Here is a 19,828-nt window from a genome sequence, read left to right as displayed (position 1 = left end):
GTTTACAAAGCAGCACAACTCGTCATTTACACCTCACCCTGACCTCACAGCGCTACATCCACAGCTTATTTTCACTGCACTCTGCTGTGTACGGCATCTTAAGCCTTTTTAAAGCCCCTGTTCATGTGTGTGTTAGTGTGAATGTGGATGATTGCCGATTACAGAGAAGCCAGACTGCGTTATGAAACACAGCCAGGGTTTAGGCTGAGGGAGTTCCTCTGCTGCGGGGAGTTGTAGCGTGGACCCAGGAGTCCATTCCTAGGCTCAACCGCTGGCACACGAAAAGAAGACAAGAGGCAATTAAAGAATGATTTTCACCTCACAGCTTGGGACAAAACCCGAGTATCTCACCCCACCCCTGCGCTCCATTTACACGACGATCGCACACAAAGGCAAAGTCTCTGAGGCCTCTGAGGGGCCTGGAGGAAGGGGGGTGAGACCGACAGAATATGGGGGACAGAGAGAGGTAGAGACAGAGAGATTGTGAGAAAAAGGTGGAGGAAATCATGTGCGCGAAAGGAACGGGCAAAGATGGAAAAGTGCGTGTGTGAGAGAGGTGAATAATGGTACAATAGGGATGGAGAATGAAGGTGATGCATGAGGGCCGATTAGAAGGCGTCAGTGTAGCTCGCAACCCACACAAGAGAGGAAGGTAAAGAGGGAGAGGCACCCACACGTGTAGCGTTGACTGTCACTGGTAATTGACCTCAAAGGGAGGAAGTGAAAGTAATGAAAGTAGGTCCGAGCTCAGAGAAAGAGACGTCACAAATCCACTACATGGACATGGTTTGTAGGAAGCCTTACATTCAGTTTGCTCGTCATTACAAATAACATTACTGCTTTGCTCTATGATTCTGTCTGACTCAACAATGATATTTTCAGTAAAAGCAGCCAAATAGATTATGCTAAATAAGAGGTTTCTCACCCTCACGTCAAAATGAGTTATCAGTGATTGAGAGTGTAACACAATGAAGCTCTGAGTCAAAGCTCTGGCTCACTATCAGATCTGCAGCCCACCCAGGTTGTGGTCAGTGTAGAAAGAAATCACTAATGTCTGTTTCCTGGAAGGACATGCTATTACCGTCATGATCTTACACTTGAAAAAGCTATCAAATCTTCAAACTTGGTTAAAAATAGCCACATCTAAGTGGGTGATAAATAGTGATGCAGCTTTTTCAGCGAGCTTGACCTAAACTCAGAGACTGTGTAAGCTGACCCCTTTCCTCTTTGTCCTCAGGGGCAGAATGAGTCAGAAAGTCTAAGGCCCCATTTACACGACAACGTTTCATCTGAAAACGCTAAAACCCTGTGAAAAAAAATCTGAAAACGTTGTAGTAAGCATGCCAGGCCCGTAGGTGGTGCTATAATTGTCTTGTCCAGAAGCCGCTTTTGGGAGATTTCCACCGAAGTAGAGTTGAGCCGGTCATCTGGTGTGTTGGGGAATGCCAAGTTAAAAAGTGGAGCAAAAGAAGCACTTTTTGTTAAAAAGACAGTCAGCAGATTCAGCAGATTGAGCAGCACAAGCACAACACAGTAGTTCACGACGATCGTAACAACTGTACTGTTGTTCTGTTGTATGCGCGCCCGAGGAGGAGTGTGACGGCAGCGTTTCCACTGAAAACGCCGGCTTACTGTTTACACAGCAACGGTGTTGGGAGCGTTTCAGAAAAATCCCACTCTGGAGGCCGTTTTCAAAAGTTTGCGTTGTAGGTCAGCTGAAACGCTGTTTCCGTGTAACTGTAGGCTGCAACGCAACAAAACTTTTGCGTTTCATCCTAAAACAGTTGACGTGTAAACTGCCCCTAAGACACAGCTCTGAGTGAATTTTCAGCACTAATTACTGAATGTTGTTAATTTTGCGGCTTTTTTGTTTGTGGTCAGTTGGCTAAATTTTTTTACATTATAAAAAAAGAAAAAAAGGAAAAAAAATTCTTGCACTTCATGGCAGCACCTGCAGCTAAATAACTTGGAGCGCTTTAGTCGCACTAACTATGTTTTTCCTTCTGTCTTAATTTTTGCTTGTGTCGTACCTCACTTTATCAGCATCTGATAAATGAAACTGTAGAACTGTAGAACTTAGATTTGCCTTATGGCCGATGATCCCATGAGTTTTAGAATTACACTGTCTCGAAATCAGTTAAAATCTCCACACATTGGTTTTAAGCTCAAGAAGTTTAGAGAGTTAAATCACCATTAAACAACAAAAAAATTAATAGTAGGAAAAAGGTATTTACAGTTTTGATAGCTTACAACAGGATGTTATGAGATTCCTCTGTTTAAGATTGCTCCAAACTTTCCTTCTTTGTTTTATTCTTGTGTCAAAACAAATTGGGAAGCCTTGTTTTAAAAAGATGCTGTTAAAAAAATTACTATTTTATTATTATGCAATTACAAGAAGAAGTGACTTGTCTTCAGGCTTAGCCCTGACTCAGGTTGACTCATCAGTTTTTTCAGGGCTGATAACATTCATTGGAAGTTCATGAGACTGATAACCAACATTTAGGAAAAATGAAAATCCAAATGTTAAAATTTGGAATTTCTATTTTTTATCAAAAAAAAAACAAAAAACAGACAACTCCTATTCCTGTCAGTCAATTTTGTGTTTGGGACTATTTTTTTTCAGTGGAAGGACACACTGCCAGTAATATTTCAGAGATAAAAGTGAAACTGCTCGATATCACAAAAACAGTTGTGAGAAAACTTTTCTTAATCACGCGGTGGTTTCACCTTCTTTGCTGATAAACACCATTCACATGACTCAAACCTCCTGTTCATAAGAAAGGAACAGCGAGTCAATAATCATGATGGGACATTAACATAAGCCTGAGTAGATCTATATCACTTCTATGTTCATTACATGAATGAAACAGAAATGAACTCATCAATCAAATCTCTGACTCAGACTTGAGTAGGAATTTCACCAGAACACGGCATCATGTACACCTGGCTGCTATGACTAATGTGAAAATCCACTCTCGCTTTCACCGACAGAATGAAAGGGTGTTGTTTTTTTTTTGTCATAGTGAAAACAACTGTCGATAACAGTGAAATGACTGATCTACTGTCAGGAAATGAGCCAACATCATAAATTGTGAAAGTTCAACAGTTTCCTGAGAATATTGGAGTTTACTGGATGTGTGTCACAACCATCGGGAAATAAACGAAAACCTGGTGACGAAATGAAAAACTGAGGAGGAAATGTTTGGTTTCTGTTCTCTGACAAAGATTTTCTTTGATGATACTTAAGTTATTTTATCAGGGTCATAATGTGCTCAGAGGGACAGAAACTTGTCTCAAGTGTGGATAAAAACGTGAAATTTCACCTTATAAATGCAGAATTCCCCTTCTTCACTTCATCATCTCAGTTTCACTGTAACATGCTTGAGTTCTTCGCCTCATGTGACGAGTAACTTCCCCACTTTCAGCGCCAGAAACCAGGTGATCCAACAACAAACTAACTTCACTCTTCATCTGCTCCTCACCCTCATGAGATTTAACACCAAAACAAAGAGGAAGACATGTTTGACTTGCTCCTCTGAGGCCTTGTCAGCATGTTAGTTTCTATAGAAACTAACGTGGGAGGTAGAAGTCACCCCCAATCATACATGCCCATTTCACGCAAACACAACAGTGGTTCAGTAGTTAGAGGGGGGGTTACACTCTCTAGTCACCATGGTAACTTCAAACTAGTTGGCTTACAAATGAGGTTTAGACAGAGGTTTGTTTTGATTGCAGTGCTGAAAAACACCTGCATTACTCATTTCTCATGTGTGAAAGTGAGACAGGCTCAGCAGCAGTGATGCTGGGATTCAACCAGAGCTTATCTCATTTCCTGTCCACATTCTCAAACAATTACAGCTAAAAACAGCAGAGGCTTTCGTCACGCTTTTGTGATATGCGTGTGTTTTTCCTCAGTTATTTTGTTAGCAGACAGACCTCACCGCTGAGGTTATTCCACTTGAGGAGGTGACTAATTTGATTATTTCTATCCTCTTGGATTTCTTCTCTTCGACGATCACAGGTTGTGATTTCCTGGGCCGGCCACCGCCTCCTCCCTCTTCTCTTCTCTCCCCCCTCAAGCCCTCGCTCCCTGCTCCAGGCCTTGTGATGTTTGATCCCGGGCCAGGGGAGGCCGGCCAGACATTCAGCCCAGACTCTGGCGCCCTTCCCTCAGTGTACCATGCACTCGAGCTCCCTGCTGTGAGGCCTGGAGGAAATCAGGCAGCCGGGAGAATTATAAAAGCCCCTCATCTATTGAGCAGAGGTTAAAAACAGGGGGGAACAATACCTTTGACTCACACTAGGCTGCTCTCCGCCGAGCAAACTTTAAAAGCACCTATTGCTCACGAAAGAATCAATAGGCAAAAAAAAAGAAAGCAAAAAATCAATACTCCTGTACTGACTCTTGTCAGTTCATGCTGTTTTCCATACTGAGTTTCATTTATGGGAATAAGAACAAGATAAACCCCAAGGACAACCCTGAAGTGCTTCATGGAGCAAGATTACAATTAACACTAAAGCAAACATGCCCAATTTGAAATGATTGGCACATTTTTGAACCAGACAAAAACAAACACATAAATTGTGTCCAGCTTTTTGAATCTGATGTCAGAAGGGCCAGATTTACCACAAGCAGAACGACAACCCCACAGGGCAAGATTATGTGTGCTTGTTGGGCCTGTGTGTGTGTGTGTTTGGCAGCGTGGTTTTGGAGGGGGTTAATTCACACAGCTGTGCAACATCAAACCAGAGAGGATTCCAAAGTTTCGTTTTGGCAGAGCAAATCAAAACAAAAACCCAGTGGAAGAATGCGACATGCTGACTGAGCCGGAGACCGAGAGAGGAGAGCTGCAAAAGCGCCAACAACCCTAATCACGTCGCTAAGCGGGCTGATCTTCGGAGCGAATTATTATCACACACAAATGCACGCACGCTTTGTAGAATTAAAACTAAGTGCAGATTCTTTCGATCGCTGAAAGAGCTCTCCCTTTCTCTCAGCCAGCGCTATCCCACAGAAAGCTCCTGACGCCTCTCTGCTCTCTCTGTAGCTGCGCTGAGTAACACAGCGAATGGGTTTCGAGGCAGGACGTGAGAGAGATAGAGTGGAACAGAGTGGAAAAAAATCCACTCAGTGTTCTATTACAAGACTAGATGACGGGGGGAAGTAATGTGTTTCTCGCGGCAGGTTGGAGGATGGGGGTAGACGCAAACAGAATGTGTATATATTGACCTGAGATCAAATAAACCATTTATTCTGCCTCTTACGGCCCACCAGCTCCTTCCTCCTCATTCTTCCTGTTTCTCACTTATGAAGCAGCACATCTGACAACTCAGCAGCAGCATTAGTAACCCTCCACGGTGTGTGTGTGTGTGTGTTTCATCCGTCAAACGGGCGCTTGTCCATCCTACAAATGCAGTTTGGCGTGCAGGAATGGTGCAAGCGAGCGCCAGCTGCAGTTAACACCTTTACTGTTAGCGCTCATTTTCCTCTAAATCAGTCAAAAACCCACAAAAATCCCAACACCTATTCTGTGCCTCGGAGCTCCCAGAGAGGGCTGCGAATAAAGATTAAAACAGTGGTCACCCAACACTTTGCTCCACTCCTGGTTTGGGGGACAGGAGGGTGGAGAAGGGGGTGACTGCCACCCTAAATTAAGGCCTCCCTCGCAGAGGGCCAAACGCTTGGTTAGAAAGGGTTACGTTCAAGAGCTCTTTCACAGAAGGGAGGTCACAGTTCCACAGCTAGCTAGCCATGCATGTTGGAGAGCCGCAAATGAGTGTTGCAGAGGTGGGGGGGTAATGATAGTCAAATTTATGAATGAAAAGTTAGCACAGGACAATGCCCTCATGAGAGATTAGCTGCTTTGCCATGAAAAGAAAGATTCAGACAGTGTAAAACATCTGCTGCAGGTTTTACAGTAAATTACTGGCAGCATTTACTGTATTCAGAAATATCCCAAAAAGTAGGGATGCACGATATTGGATTTTTGCCGATATGCCGATATATCGAAACCCCTTTTGGCCGATACCGATACCGCTAATCACAAGTTTGTTTGTTTTTTTCACTGTAAAGAAAGCTAAGTCTATCCTGTACTGGAATTTGTCTGTAACTCTTATTGTGACCGTCTTATTTGTTTAAGAAACACACATAAAACAAGACAAAAAAAACATTTGATTTTACCATAAATAAGAAATGTATTATTTTTTCAAACTCAAGGCATTCAGTATTGAAATACAGAAAAATAATTTCTTTAGATCACATGAACTTTAAATGTACAATGCATTTTTAAACATAACCAAGTTGTATTTGATTATTTTAGAGCTACTGTAACAACCTGGTGACAGACACAGAGCTCTGCAGTGCAAATAAATGAAGTGCTACATTTTATTTAAGGAGCTTATTTTTCGAGTGGAAAAAAATAATAATCCTAACTGAATAGCACCTTATCGTCTGTGCCTATCAGCAGAAATTTTCATATCTGCCGATACCGATAAATGTGTTTTTAAGCTTTTATGAGCCGATACCGATATTGTGCCGATAATATCGTGCATCCCCACCAAAAAGAACTTGTAACCTGTAAGTTCCTGCAGATATCACAGTAAAATTTGGGGTGTAAATCACCAGTTTCATGACGATACAATACGACATCGATTCTTTGGACAACAATATGATATTTGCCAATATCACAAAGTCTGTCATGATATGATTCAGGGGCCTTCACTGTTTCACTGTGTAATAGTCGATGTGGAGGAGGAATGACATGAAGCTCTGTCTCTGTCTGGCTCCCTTTTAGCTCTGTGATGCTAACAGCGTCTTACTGCACATTCACCTACAGCGGTGTGACTCGGTGGGTCCTAAACAGTACGTTTTACAGCAGGAGAAATATCAGGCGTGCCGTGTCAGAGAGTGAAAAGGTTCAAATGTGTGTCTCATACGCTGAGTGCATGAGGCTTGAGAGGAAACTTCTGAACGACTTGCGGTCGGACAGAGACGGACGGACATGCGTGACACGTCGGGATTTCAAAATAAAGGCGTACATTAAAGATCACGATGTTGATCGATGTTTCGACTTTCCATCGATGTGATTGGATTATTGCTTAACCAATCGATGTATCATTACACCTTTAAGTAAAATACGGTTAAAAGGACAAAAAAAGTTACAGCATGAGTTATAGGAAGCTTGTGGGTATACAGGTTGTACATTTGATGTTAAAACTTATCAGAAAATTTGACAAGTCAGCATTTTTTAAAAGCAGACCAAAGTCACTCAGCTCCAGGATTTTCTCATCTCAGCGCCGTGTTCCAGGTGTTTTACAATGTTGCTTTACTGGCACATGTTGGACAGAGAAACTGTGATGTTCCGGGCAGAAAGAGAGAGAAGGAGTAATGGAGGATCGATACAGCCTGAGCCTCTGCTCTGTTGCTTCATCCCCAGAGGCTTAATTCACTGGATGTGTAAAGACGACGGTGTCACAATAGGGGATCAGATGGGATTGACTGCCGGATGAAAATGTAAGGAGTGTTTATTAAACTGATGTAGTTGAGATGAAGAGCGGGGGTGGGGGGTGGGGTGGGGTGGCAGGGATGGGTCAAGAGGTTGTCCAAGAGATGTAACATAATGGCCGTTATACACTAATGCCGAGCTAAGCTACGTTAGCTTGTCCATTCAAAAACAAGCTAACGCCTCCTATTTCAGCTTAGAGGCTTAGAGAGAAGCCCCGGGCTAAGCTGACATTTGAGCAAGCAACAACACACCTGAACATCTGGAAGATCGATCATGTCGCCTCTAAAATTAATTTTGACAGATTTTTAAAAGAAACTGATTTGGAGAGTGTTCTTTCATCCTTTAAATGCTATATGTCCTTCATGGGCCCCCGTAAAGCCTGCAAGGCCACACCAAAGACAAAGCTAAAGTGTTGATTCAGCTTCATGGGGATCCTGAACGGATAAGCTGTGGCAACCACACACACACACACACACACACACACACATGCATGAGTGAGCATGTGTGTCCACAAACACACACACACAGCCTCTCAGGGCCTGACCAGCTGTCTCGCCCCCCCCCCCCCCCCCCCCCCTCCCTTTCTATCCCCATCTCCGTCCAAACCTACAGGGGCAGGAGGAGATAAATCACTCGGCAGAATGAAGACGTGCACACAGGGAACGCTCATGGTGTACGTGACGCACACACACACACACACACACACACAAAACACACACACAGGACTGGCTGTCCACAACTGCTTTCTGTGCAACCAATCCTTGAGTCTAACTACTGGAGCATATGCTGTAAAACACACCTACACACTCACACACTCCTTACTGCAGAAGCAGTCGTACTGTAAAACAAAGACAGTCACACCCAGCTGTGTGTCATCGCTCCTGTAAGAAGCCCACAGTGCCTGCTGATAACTACGAGACAGCTCGCAAGGGGTGGCCTTAAAACCGGTTACTCTCACCTACTGACTGCAGGTGTATACCTAGAAGACCTTTGCCTCAGTGTGTGTGCATGTGTGAGTGTGTACTGGTGCCAGCTAAGACCGGAGATTGTGCTCAATGTCAACAGCTGATAAGAGAAAAGGTCATATTGCATAACAGGAGTTTGCTCCGAGTGTGTATGTGTGTGCATGTGTGTGTGTGACATAATACCGAGAAGACGAGGGAGACAGAGGCAGCAAAGGGTAAACAGGGAGAGTGTGTGTTAATGTCGGAGAAAAGAGCCGAGCGCTGATACATTTGGCCACTGAACATCCATCGCCGCTCCAAATTGAAGCCGGCAGCTCACACAGCGCCAGTAATGATGCAGTAAAGTCTCTTTTGGCAAAGCATACTTTATTTAAAAGGAGGAAAAAAAAGGGGGCTGCCTTCTCCTCATTTCAGCACAAACTTGATAAACACATAAATAAATAAGACTGAATTAAAAGAGGCCGGGCAAGCCAACTTCACTCCCAGAAATTTTTTTTCTGGCAGAGCTCGTCGAGTCGACAGGGCCCTGGGAGCGGAGCGAAGAGACCAGAGGGATGTGAAGCTGCGCCTGCAGCGTGGGAAGAAACGCTTCCTCTTAGCTTGAACACAAAACTGTTGAGGCAACGTTCAATTACCTGACAAACTTCAGTGAAGTGGAAATTTAATTGTCACTTACACACAAAGAGACATTACACTGCAGACTCATCTGGTTATGTTTTTGGTGTGATGTAAAGTAAATAATTCACTCAATGTTTTTCCTGCGTGAGACACAGAAGCTGCTGGTTAGCTTCAGTTATTTTCCGTTGTGTGTAATTTGCTGGCAGGCAATCTTCACGAGCACTTTTTATATTCTTGGCAGTTACTTTTATGCCACCCTGATACAGTTTGGCATCATAATCAAAGTAGCCCTGCTTTGATTTTTCCCCCACTGGTGAATAAGAAATAATACAGCAGAGAGATGTTACGTTCAAAATTAAAAGGATTATCCTCTGTTGCCTTGTGTTTGCCACTCTGTCAGCCACATCCTGCTGCTCACAAACCTGAAACCCGCTAAAAGAACAAACACATATGGAGAGCACTTTTATCTCTCACCATAGAGCCTTTCACAGGTGCCACGTGGAATGTAACCATAGTGAACATGGTCACATAAACAGGCAGTAAAACGTTGCTTTTGCCACAGTACACTTTGGTTTGCCCCGGTAGCCATAGTGACAGGGAGGTTGCAAAGTGAACCCTGCCATGTTGCACACGTGAGGAGAAGGGGGCTTATGAAAGGAGAATTTGCATTGAAACATAAGGTTAAATGAAGCGCATTGAGGCTCAGGCACGGTGAAAAAACAACCCTGTGACCCTCTCTTCATGGTCCTACATGAGGCCCACATTTCATTTGGACAGGCCCCGAACGAGGGAGCGAGACAGAGACAGAGAGACAGGGAGATAAAGCGAGGAAAAGGAGGAGAGGAGGGAGAGAGTCTGTGGCTCTGCACTCCCCATACTGCCCCCGCGCTCTGTTTTTGTTTCCTCTTTTTGTGCACGCTCAGCGCACACACTCACAGTGCAATGGATTTTCAACTTGGCCCTCATCAGTTGTGCGCCTGATGAAACAAACACTGACAGCCTCTTTACATTTGTAAAGGCCCCTGCAGCAGCTGTGCTTGTCCCACACACACCATGCGTGCACACAAACACACACACACTCACACACAACCTTTGAATCAGAGGCCTAGCCCCAGCTGGGGCCTACAGGAAGAGCCGACTCTGCACAAAATGGCCCTGGCTGCACGGAGCTGTTCTCTGCCGTGCTCTCCTGCTACTCTCGCTTACATTCATTCACAAACGCACATACACACACACAGTGTGTGTCATGTTTCGTTAGACAGAACAACACTGCCGCACATTAGCGCCTGCTCCCTCAGTCCTACAGCACTGTGCCCGTCTGATGGCCAGAGAAAGGAGGCAAAAACTGCACAAGAACAGTTTTTCTTCTTCACTTGTTATGGGGTTACAGAGAAAGTGGGCTCCTCGTTGCTCCTGCAGCATCACTCAGCAAGTCACGAGTGACAAAGCATTCTTAGGTCACAGATCTGACGCGACTCTTTGGCATTTCTATGTGGTTCCTTTATATCAAAAACCCATCCAGCTTTTTCAATCATGAAGTTTAATATTTATCTCGCTCTGTGGATGTTTACTGGGTGCAGAGGGTGGGGGTGGAGGGGTAACAACTCACAATCGTGTTCCAGGGGAAATGGTTATGCCAAGCATGTATAATTGTCTTACGCTAATTAAGGGGGGGTTAGAGACAGGGGGAGGGGGGATCAGTAGGGGCCAAGAGTCCTGTCTCAAAGCCCACAGGGGGGACTTGGGGATCTGGACTCCTCCAGGTTGTTGTATGCGAGTCCTTATTTGGTCTGGGCCAGACTTTATTTATTAACTGCAGCTGCTGAAAACACATGACAGATGTGACACACATGCAAATGCACGCACACACACACACACAGCAGTCAGGCTTACACACTCATCATTTCCTCAGTTGTGGTGTATATATGTGTGAAGAGGTAGTTTTGAATAGCCAAATAAAAAAAGATTCTGTAATTTTGGGGAATCACACAGTTTGCCATTGTAAGGCTCGATGTGGAGAGGGGACTTTTAGTTAGTCACTATTTCTACGGAACATCCTGCCTCGATGATCAGGCGAAGACGTGCAGACTATTACTAACAATCAAACGTGAATCCCTCTGTCATGTGCAACCCAAAATCAGAGTGGTGAGCTTCAATAATGCTTCTGTTTTTAATTTTCTTTTTCAAAGTCATCCATCATCATGACAAAAAACACTTAATTGGATGAAGAATAATCAAATTTAAAGTTTAAACTGAAAGTCTGAGAGTGCAGCTTTTGGTGTGAGACTGACCTTTTTACTCACTGAAAACATCAGTCTACTTTGAATGACTCACTTTTTTTTGTTGTTTGACAACAAATGAAAGTTGAAGCCTATACATTTACCAGTAACAGAAATGTATGTTTCCTATAAAGGCACATACAGATGTGTTACAATGACATCATTTGAAAGAGGGGGATTTTTTTCTTTCCCCTCAATGAGACAGCTGCCTCACTGAAAGCTTCCCAAAAGTGCTCAAATGAAGATACTAGATTAGATTCTTAGAAGGAGCTTTTATTCCATGATATCCTCTTTTATTTTACTAAGATTGGAGAATTTCTACGTGGCCAAATTCTGTGTGAAGACTTGAAAAGTTGAGATTATCAGGAGGATTGTGCTTTGATTGATTACTTAAGAAATGCATGTCATTTTTTCTTAAAGGGCACAGGAAATTCCCCTAACTGAGTCAGGTTGCATTCAAGAATGCATCAAATAAACTTTTTTGGGGTGTTTAGTGTAATTGTTTGCTTGCTCCTGCAAACCTGTTGCTCAGCTCTGCCTTCTGCAATATTATCCTCCAGCACAGAAACATGTGTTGATTTGTTCTGGTTTGGATTTATTCAGTAAGCAAACCGACTGCTGGAGTTAACACACTTTTTAGAGGCACTCCACGTGTTGTTTGGATGGGGGTGGGGGCGGCTGGCTCTGCTGACTCCAGCTTCACAGCATTAACAGACATGATATGCCTCGTGCAATTAAACGCAACTAAGTGCCTGTTGGGCGCGTGACAATAATTCACAGCAACAATTTATGGACACACGACAAGAAGTGCAACAAACTATGAAGACCAGACAGACAGAGGCCCAGTCTGAGTGTGTCCTCGTGAAAAACGATACATGGTAACTTGTGGGTTGATACACGAGTCTTTCCTTCACGAGGGAGGACTAACAAGTGTTCACACGACCACAATTTGCGCTAACATTGAGCGAACCTGTTTTATTTAAAGGCTCCCTCCCCAGAAATTTACCAGTGATACTTTCAGAAAGAAAATGGTTGCTTCTTCGTATCGCTTCATACATGAGCCTCTGCAATGCGACTGAACACAGCCCTGTTAAAGGACTGTAACGTGGAGAAACACTGTGCTCGACCACGCCGAGCAGGTAATGCACAGTTTTGTGCGGATTCGGTGGCTGAGGACGAGACCCAGACGCTTGCAGGCTAATCCCCTGTAGTATTGCAAAAATGGAGTTATCCCTCAGCGGGCTGCTGCAATATCTGCTCGTTCGCAGAGGTCACACGGAGACCTGAGAAAATGATTGAGACTCCAGTGGACTTCTTATTCACACTGATAGCACAGATAACCCTCCCAACAACAAGCCTCGGAGTGTCCTCTCGCTGTTTCAAGTCCTAGAAATTACCGAAAATGCTGAATTGCATGACCCCCTTTCCCCTGCTCTCCCTCACTCTTTATGGAGAAAATTAAAGAGCCACAACAGTCCGCGAAACGTGTCGGTTTGCAGCCTTACAGCAACAACAACACATCTCCGACACACACAAAGATAGCATTAACATTAACATAAGCTTCAGCATGAGAATGGCTTTTCATTCCTAAGGTAAGAGCTCGGTTTGAAAGGAGAGATAAAATGCTCAGCATGGGACGAAATGGAAGCCGAAATAGCTGAGCCATGGCCGACAGGCTTGTCTTCACGGCTCTGAATAGGAAGAAATGAGGAGCGAACAAAAGCCCTTTCTGGAAACACTTTGCCAAGTCCTTTAATTTGTAACCTTTTATGGCTTTATCACGCAGTCAAGACACACAGTGCATCCCCTAAAACGAGTCAAATAAAGCGAAGCAATCCCCCAAAAGCACCCGATGTGGAAATAGCCAAAAACATGTCTGATGTCGAAGAAACGCTGCAACACAGACACTGAATAAACATTGCTGTCTCTTTAAATAAAAAAGCATGTAATTGGTAACACGTTTGGATAACTTGCAAGGGTTATCCTTACAAGATATTTGACCCAAATACTGCACAAGCAGCCTGATGGTAACCTTCACAGTCCCTGATGAAAGTTTATGTATTTTCATCGAGACGAGGAAGGCAAACTTGAATAGAGCGATCGTATGTGTTTGCAGTAAATGTGAAAATAGGGTTTGTACTTACGTATTTCTTTTGAATGATATTCCTCTTAGGTCTTTCCTTGCTCATTATGCAATCCCAAAATGTTTGGCTATAGAGAGAATGGCCACATGAATTTCTTTCTTTGACTCTCGCCTCTCCCGGAGCACAAGCAAATGACGATTTAAATCACCGGCTCCGTAAAGGAAAAGCTTGCTGGCTGTGCAGAATTCTCCTTCGGTGTCTCCCTTTCAACTACTCGGATGTAAATCCCCAAAAATCAAGGTCCAACTGCAGACAGAGCCGGACCGAAGCCAAACTCACTTAGGGATAACATAGTCAAAACAAATGCACAATAAGTTCCATTCGCCAAAACAGCTCGGCTTCTCGTCTCTGCGCACTCGCTCCCGGCTCTTTTCAAATACATGAATATACTGGAGGTGGTGTCGACAAAGTTACATCTTGCTTGAAGAGACGAAACGACGGGTGATTAATAAATAACATTACAAAATAAAACGTTAGGTGTCACGTCTTTTTTAGCTGGAGCCTGCGGTCGACGGGAGAGCTCTCCAGCGGCACTGCTCTACTGACTGAGAGCAGCTCCTTTCTTCGCCAGCCTCCGCCTCTCAGCCTATCACGTTCCTCACACTCAGCGGCAACTTCAAAACGAGGATGAGACAACCCCGAACACAAAACGCCATCAAATAAATAAATACTGTGACATTTGAAGGGACTTACTGTGTGGAAAAAGTCGTTTTAGCGAAGTGTTTCGTTATTGCTTGTGGTTAAATGACGGCTTTAACCTTTGGAGCTTTGTTCTGTGGCGCCCAAACAGACGCTGACAAGCCAATTTAAAGGGCCTGGTTTAGCAACGTTGCTAGCTTAAATCCTCCTGCATATGTCTTCAAGTTGTTTCTATAAAGACCACGTGCTTCAGCTCATGAGGAATTAGACAGGATATGATAGTTTTCATGCACTTTTTCAGGAACAGTCTTCTTTTCTTTTCTTTTTTTTCAGACCAAACCATGTAAGGCTTAAATAATCAGTTTCAGAAGATGGTTAAGGGAAAAGTAGTGGTTCAAAGTTTCAAATCATAGCTCCCAACCCCCATTTCCCAATTCATCACCCTTCTCCTCCTTACCAACCCCCACCAAGTTGAACATTAGAGCACATTAGCATACCACTTTATACGATGCTGTGACCTGTAGGACTCCTAAAAGGGATACAATGTGAAGGCCTTGGCTAGGTGTATTCAGAACAGAAAAGAGTTTACTGTGTTGTGTCCTGGGCTCAAAGTAAAATGCAACACACTGTTTGCTGTCGCCCCCAAAGAATAACACACAAAGGATGCCTGCACCTCATTTTTGTTGAAAAAAAAATTGAGCTCAAGTTAACAAGCTCTCACCTTTCAAATCTCACGTTCTCTGCCTAAAGAGCTGTCTCCAGTTTTCAGAGAATGTCAAACGGGAAAAAGCGAATAATGTGGGAATACATTTTGGCCTTATTTACTTTTGCCTGAGTGCGTAAAGTGGCTCCACTTGTAAGAACACCCCTACAATTTGCAAGTACTCATCTTCAAAAGCGTCCACACCGAGCGCCATGTGTGTGTCTTTGAGGAAACGTGTGTGTGTCTAGTCTCATTCAAATCTGTTCAGGTAACGTTCATACTTTTGTGTTATCCACTCTGCGGTGACTGTAAGCTGGCTACGTGTCCTCATCCCCCTCAGTGGAAGTGGGCTCACTCTGTCATTATTCTAATAGACTGAGTGGGACGGTTGATCTGTGAACCGAGGAGGTAGTTAAGAGTAATGTGTGGGGATGTGACGTGTGGATGTGTGTGTATGTGTGACAAAGCATTTAGTTGCACGCTTTTTCTTTGAAGAGAACTTTAACCGCAGGTTATTTTGTACAACTGTACCACACAGACAATTCATAGCAGATTGAAATCAGTGACCCCTGGAATCACGGAAAGAATCGTACTGATTATTAAAATTGTATATTTTATATCCAGAGCCAACAATGGTCAATCTCTTCTGTGAACATCTTTTTGATGGGACAGCATAACAAGGTTTTAGAGTGAAGCTTCAGAACTATACTTGTACCACCAAACACAAACTGAAAGTCACATTTTCTAGCAGTTTATCCCAGAAACTACTGAATAGATTGCTGTTGAATTTAGTAAAGATATCAAGTTTACATGTTCCTGCTTGATCTTGACCTTTGTCTCTGACCTCTCCCTGTCATTGCACACAACAGTCAGAGCTACACAATGATAACAATAAAACATTGTTTCTACTCAGGGCCTATGTCCACTAACAGCATTTTATGAGTTGGCAGAACTTACAATCTGAGGAACACCAGTGCTCCCTCAGCATTTTCCAGCTCCCAGCATCCTGTTGGTTGAAAGCAATACAGCTGTAGGAACACTGCCGAGCTTATCACTGTCTTTCTTTTCTGAATGACCGGTCAAAATCAAGAAGGGGCAGGACAAAAATCATCCTTTTAACTACAGAGAAAAGAAGATATTTTAGAGGTAGGATATACTGTTCCAGCTAAGTGGAAGGGCCCTAAGGTAGAGGCAACTTATGTTACAGCTGTAAAGACCAGGAAGAAGCGGTCTAAAACTGATGTTGCTGAAATAACTGAAAATAGCCACCAGTGGACACAGGCCCTTATACGTGCCTGATTCATTTATGGCTGAATACCTTACACTAACAGTAAACTTGCTACTTACATAATGCAGAGAAACATTTTCTATTTGACTTGTCTCCAATAGCATGCTATTGCTAGAATTCAGCTAAATCCTTGCTAATCTTACAAAAAATGAATTTCAACACAACTTTCTTACTACTGATGAGGATGAAAAGTTCACCATAGAAACTATTCCTTAGTGAGTCTGGACCATCTTAATGAAGCACATATAGACCTGTGTTGGTGGAAGGAAACCTGTGTACAGGGAAGACCAACACATGCTGAAAAAGCTGGTTTAGAATTTAAGTGCAATCATGTTGATTTCATTACCATTCCTGTAACGAGGAAAAGCTATCGATTCCTTTTCTGTGTTTGATGTAAATTTAGCATAACGGATCAAATGATCAAAGTGCTGAACTTACGTATGAATGCATGAACAAAGACAACAAATCAATACCTAACAGGTCAATAAATCTGAGCGAGGCGAGCACAAGACATGATATTTATGTAGCCCCCATTAAGTCACATTAGGAGCAATGTTAAAACAGAATATGGAGAAAATATTAAAGGGTTGGTAGGAATCTGGAAATTATACAGAGTTGATAGCTGCTTAAGTGTGAGGGATTAGAAAAGGAGTGAGGGTTAATACGTGATTTTAATAGATGCTGATCATAAGCCCATTTACCAACAGTTAAATCCATAGAAAGTGTTTATGAGTAAATCTTTTTTTCTACAGTGCCTTCAACTGAGCTCATAATATTCTTCTAGTTCAATGATCAATGACATCTTGTCCTCCGACAGCGACAGAGTCAAGCAGGCTATTTTGAGTCCAGGCTGCGTAACACACTGCCTTTAGCCCCCCATCACCCTGCTCTCTCAGGGGGTTTAGCAGGGTCCTCTGCCCTGCTGGTGCTGACATTTAGGGCCCACATGAATCAATGAGACAAGCTGCAGTGGAGGGATGCCTGGATTTCACTGCACAGTTCACATTTAGCCCACACCATGTGCAGGCAGAGGGGTTGTAGGGTTTGTGAGACGTTTTTAGTCTTGTTTTTCTTTTTGCTGACTTGTGAAACCAGGTTTGCAAATATCATCCAGAGGTTTTTGTTTCTCTTTTTTTTTTTTTTTAGCAAAATCATAATCATTGTTGGTGCAGAGCCCGTTGAAGTGTCACATTTTCCAAATACAGGACACAATGTTTCAGTTTAAAAGGCAGAATGTGTCTAAGTATCACAGTCCAGAAGTGCTCAAAAAAAGTGGAGTCAAACTACGAATGTGCTGTTAAGTAAGTGTAAACTAAAAAATTGTTTGTAAAATGAAAGAAAATATTCATTCATTCATTTTGTTTTGATATTTTTTGATAGTTTAAGCACAAGGAATAGGAAGTGTGTTGTGTGTGTGTCCTTGAAGGGACAGCAGGTTTCAGAAGTGCTGTTTGGACTGCTCTGCTCATGTAACAACGGCAGAGACATTCACACCAATAGATTTTGGTTAGTGTGTGTGTGTGTGTGTGTATGTGTGTGTGTGTGTGTGTGTGTGTGTGTGTGTGTGTGTGTGTGTGTGTGTGTGTGTGTGTGTGTGTGTGTGTGTGCGTGTGTGTGTGTGTGTGTGAGAGAGAGAAGGCCAGGGATTGATTAGAGCTTTCACTCTCAATGTGGTTAATTGCCCAGTGAGGCTTAGCAGACGGTGCTGGCTAGATTGATGTCCGATAGCCAAGAAGGGGGGGAGTTGGGGTGCGTTTGTGTATGTGTTTGACAGAGGAAGGGGGGCTGTCTTCATTTACTGGGCAGCACTGAGCATTGGTTTGGGGGAACAGGGAATCCCAAATTAATGTTGAAAGATTGAATGGTTAAATATTGCATGCTGTGGAAACCAACCCAAAGGAGCTTCCCTCAAGAAGAAAAGGAAATCAAGCAACTGCAACCAAAACTGCTGAAGTTTAAAAAGGGAAAGGAAAGACTGAAATCCAGTGTGTCACTTTTGTTGAGTCCCCCTGTAGCCAAAATGGTTTGTTTGTTTGTTTTAAACTCCTTTGGGATGAAGTACCCTTTGGGTTTAGCTTCATCCCAACATGAAGTTTTAGCAAAGTTCCTCTGAGTTTTGGAAATAATTGTCTAATTCTGGTGTCTTTTAACCACTTTAACTAAAATCAGTGCAACAGCTAAAACAGAGCTATCTTCATTTAACTGTAGTTGAAAGTTCCTGAAAGGTTCAACGTGTCCACAAATGTTGGAACTGTTCCCTACATTAGAAACAGTAAACGCCAAACCTTATCTTTCACTCTTCTGCAGTTATCATCTAGGGGGATATAAAATCAGGTTTATTGTTTAATAAGAGGGGGAAGGAGGGGTGGGTGGGGGTTGAATTAATGTTCTGAGCGTGAGACTATGGGACAGCTTAGAGCAAGTCACAGAGCTGGCAGGGGGCGGAGTGGATAAGGAAGCAGTAAAGTCATGGCTTATACAAGTCTCTCTTTTACTCCCAGGCCGTAAAAAACTCTGAGTAATTTGAGCACAAGCAATACTATACACCAGATAATTAACAGACAGACAGAGGAATTCCAGTTTAGCACAACACAATCTGTATGTCTGAGTAAATAAGCCTTGTACATAAAATCATATGTATCTGTAGCTAACAGGATCCTTTTTTTTATTTAAATTGTTTTTTTCCATTTGCTTTCTGTGTCTTAAACAGGAAGAATACTTGAAGAGAGACTGGAATTATGGATAGTTGAGAGCTGGGATGACACAAAGCAAAGTGTAGTGACTGAGAGTCAAACGTGTAACTGCTGCAATAAACCCAACAGCCTTAATATATGAAGAGTATGCAATTCAACTGGGTAGAAAGACTAGAAGTCATGGTGGCTCGAGTAACTCAGCTGAGATTTGCATCTTTCAAAAACTCTCATTAAAGTGAGGTAAACCTTCTCCACAGCCTCCCCACCTCCCCCTCTTCACTGTTCAGAGACTTGTCGAGATCACAAACACAATTTATTTTTCAACAACCCTCCCCTGACACACAGATGCACACCTCCCTTCCTGAGGGGACGTGAGAGTCCCCACTCCACCACCATGGATAATTGGACACCTTCAGTATGAGAAAACCCCTGCAGAAACAAAACAGGCAACAGAGAAGAAGACTTGATTTGTGTTTGTCAAATAGAGGCCAAACAGGGAGGACGAGGCTCAAGTGAACCGTAAATACAAGCTAGAGTTGGGAAAACTCACCTCGGTGCCTTTTCTTTCTGATTAAGAAGCACATATCAAAGACCTCCCTTTCTATGCTGTGCTAAGACAGGATCAACAGGAGGAATATCCACGCCCTCAGGGCCCCAGGGAGAGGAAGTCCTCAGGGCACTTTACTGGGATCAGCATGGTTTTCCCTGTGCCCTAGAGTGACCCATATGGAAGCTCAATGCAAAACTGCTTTTAGATCAGATGAAGAGCGAAGAGATGGCCTGCCCTTATAACCGCCTCCAAGGCTGTTGTTTTCCTTCACTAATGAGGAGGATCTTTCCAAGCTTACTTGGTAACCACAATCCCAAATGAGTGTAAGCTGGTTAACAGCAGACATGGACAACAAACAGATGTTATTAAATGGTAAGGATCTTGCAGTACTTCTTTAAAAAGCTGGTACAATAGACTGTACAGCCTGGTCTCTATTTTTGCCTT

General features: G+C 43.2%; 1 protein-coding gene across 1 annotated transcript in view; it reads right to left on the bottom strand.

The window, feature by feature from the left end:
- Positions 1-14,062, bottom strand: part of jarid2b (jumonji and AT-rich interaction domain containing 2b) — a 117,788-nt gene extending 103,726 nt beyond the window's left edge. The window contains exon 1 of the mRNA XM_074687641.1: positions 13,512-14,062. Within this exon, the coding sequence (XP_074543742.1) occupies positions 13,512-13,556 (45 nt within the window). The 5' untranslated portion in view covers positions 13,557-14,062. The remainder of the gene's footprint in view (positions 1-13,511) is intronic.
- Positions 14,063-19,828: the final 5,766 nt, after the last annotated feature.

This window comes from Halichoeres trimaculatus, unplaced genomic scaffold (genome assembly GCF_033239565.1).
Source record: "Halichoeres trimaculatus isolate MK-OKI-2021-1 unplaced genomic scaffold, fHalTri1.1 fHalTri1_scaffold_14, whole genome shotgun sequence".
NCBI classification, from domain to species: domain Eukaryota; kingdom Metazoa; phylum Chordata; class Actinopteri; order Labriformes; family Labridae; genus Halichoeres; species Halichoeres trimaculatus.
Note: the sequence above shows the minus strand (reverse complement) of the source record. Positions and strands in the feature narration are given on the sequence as shown.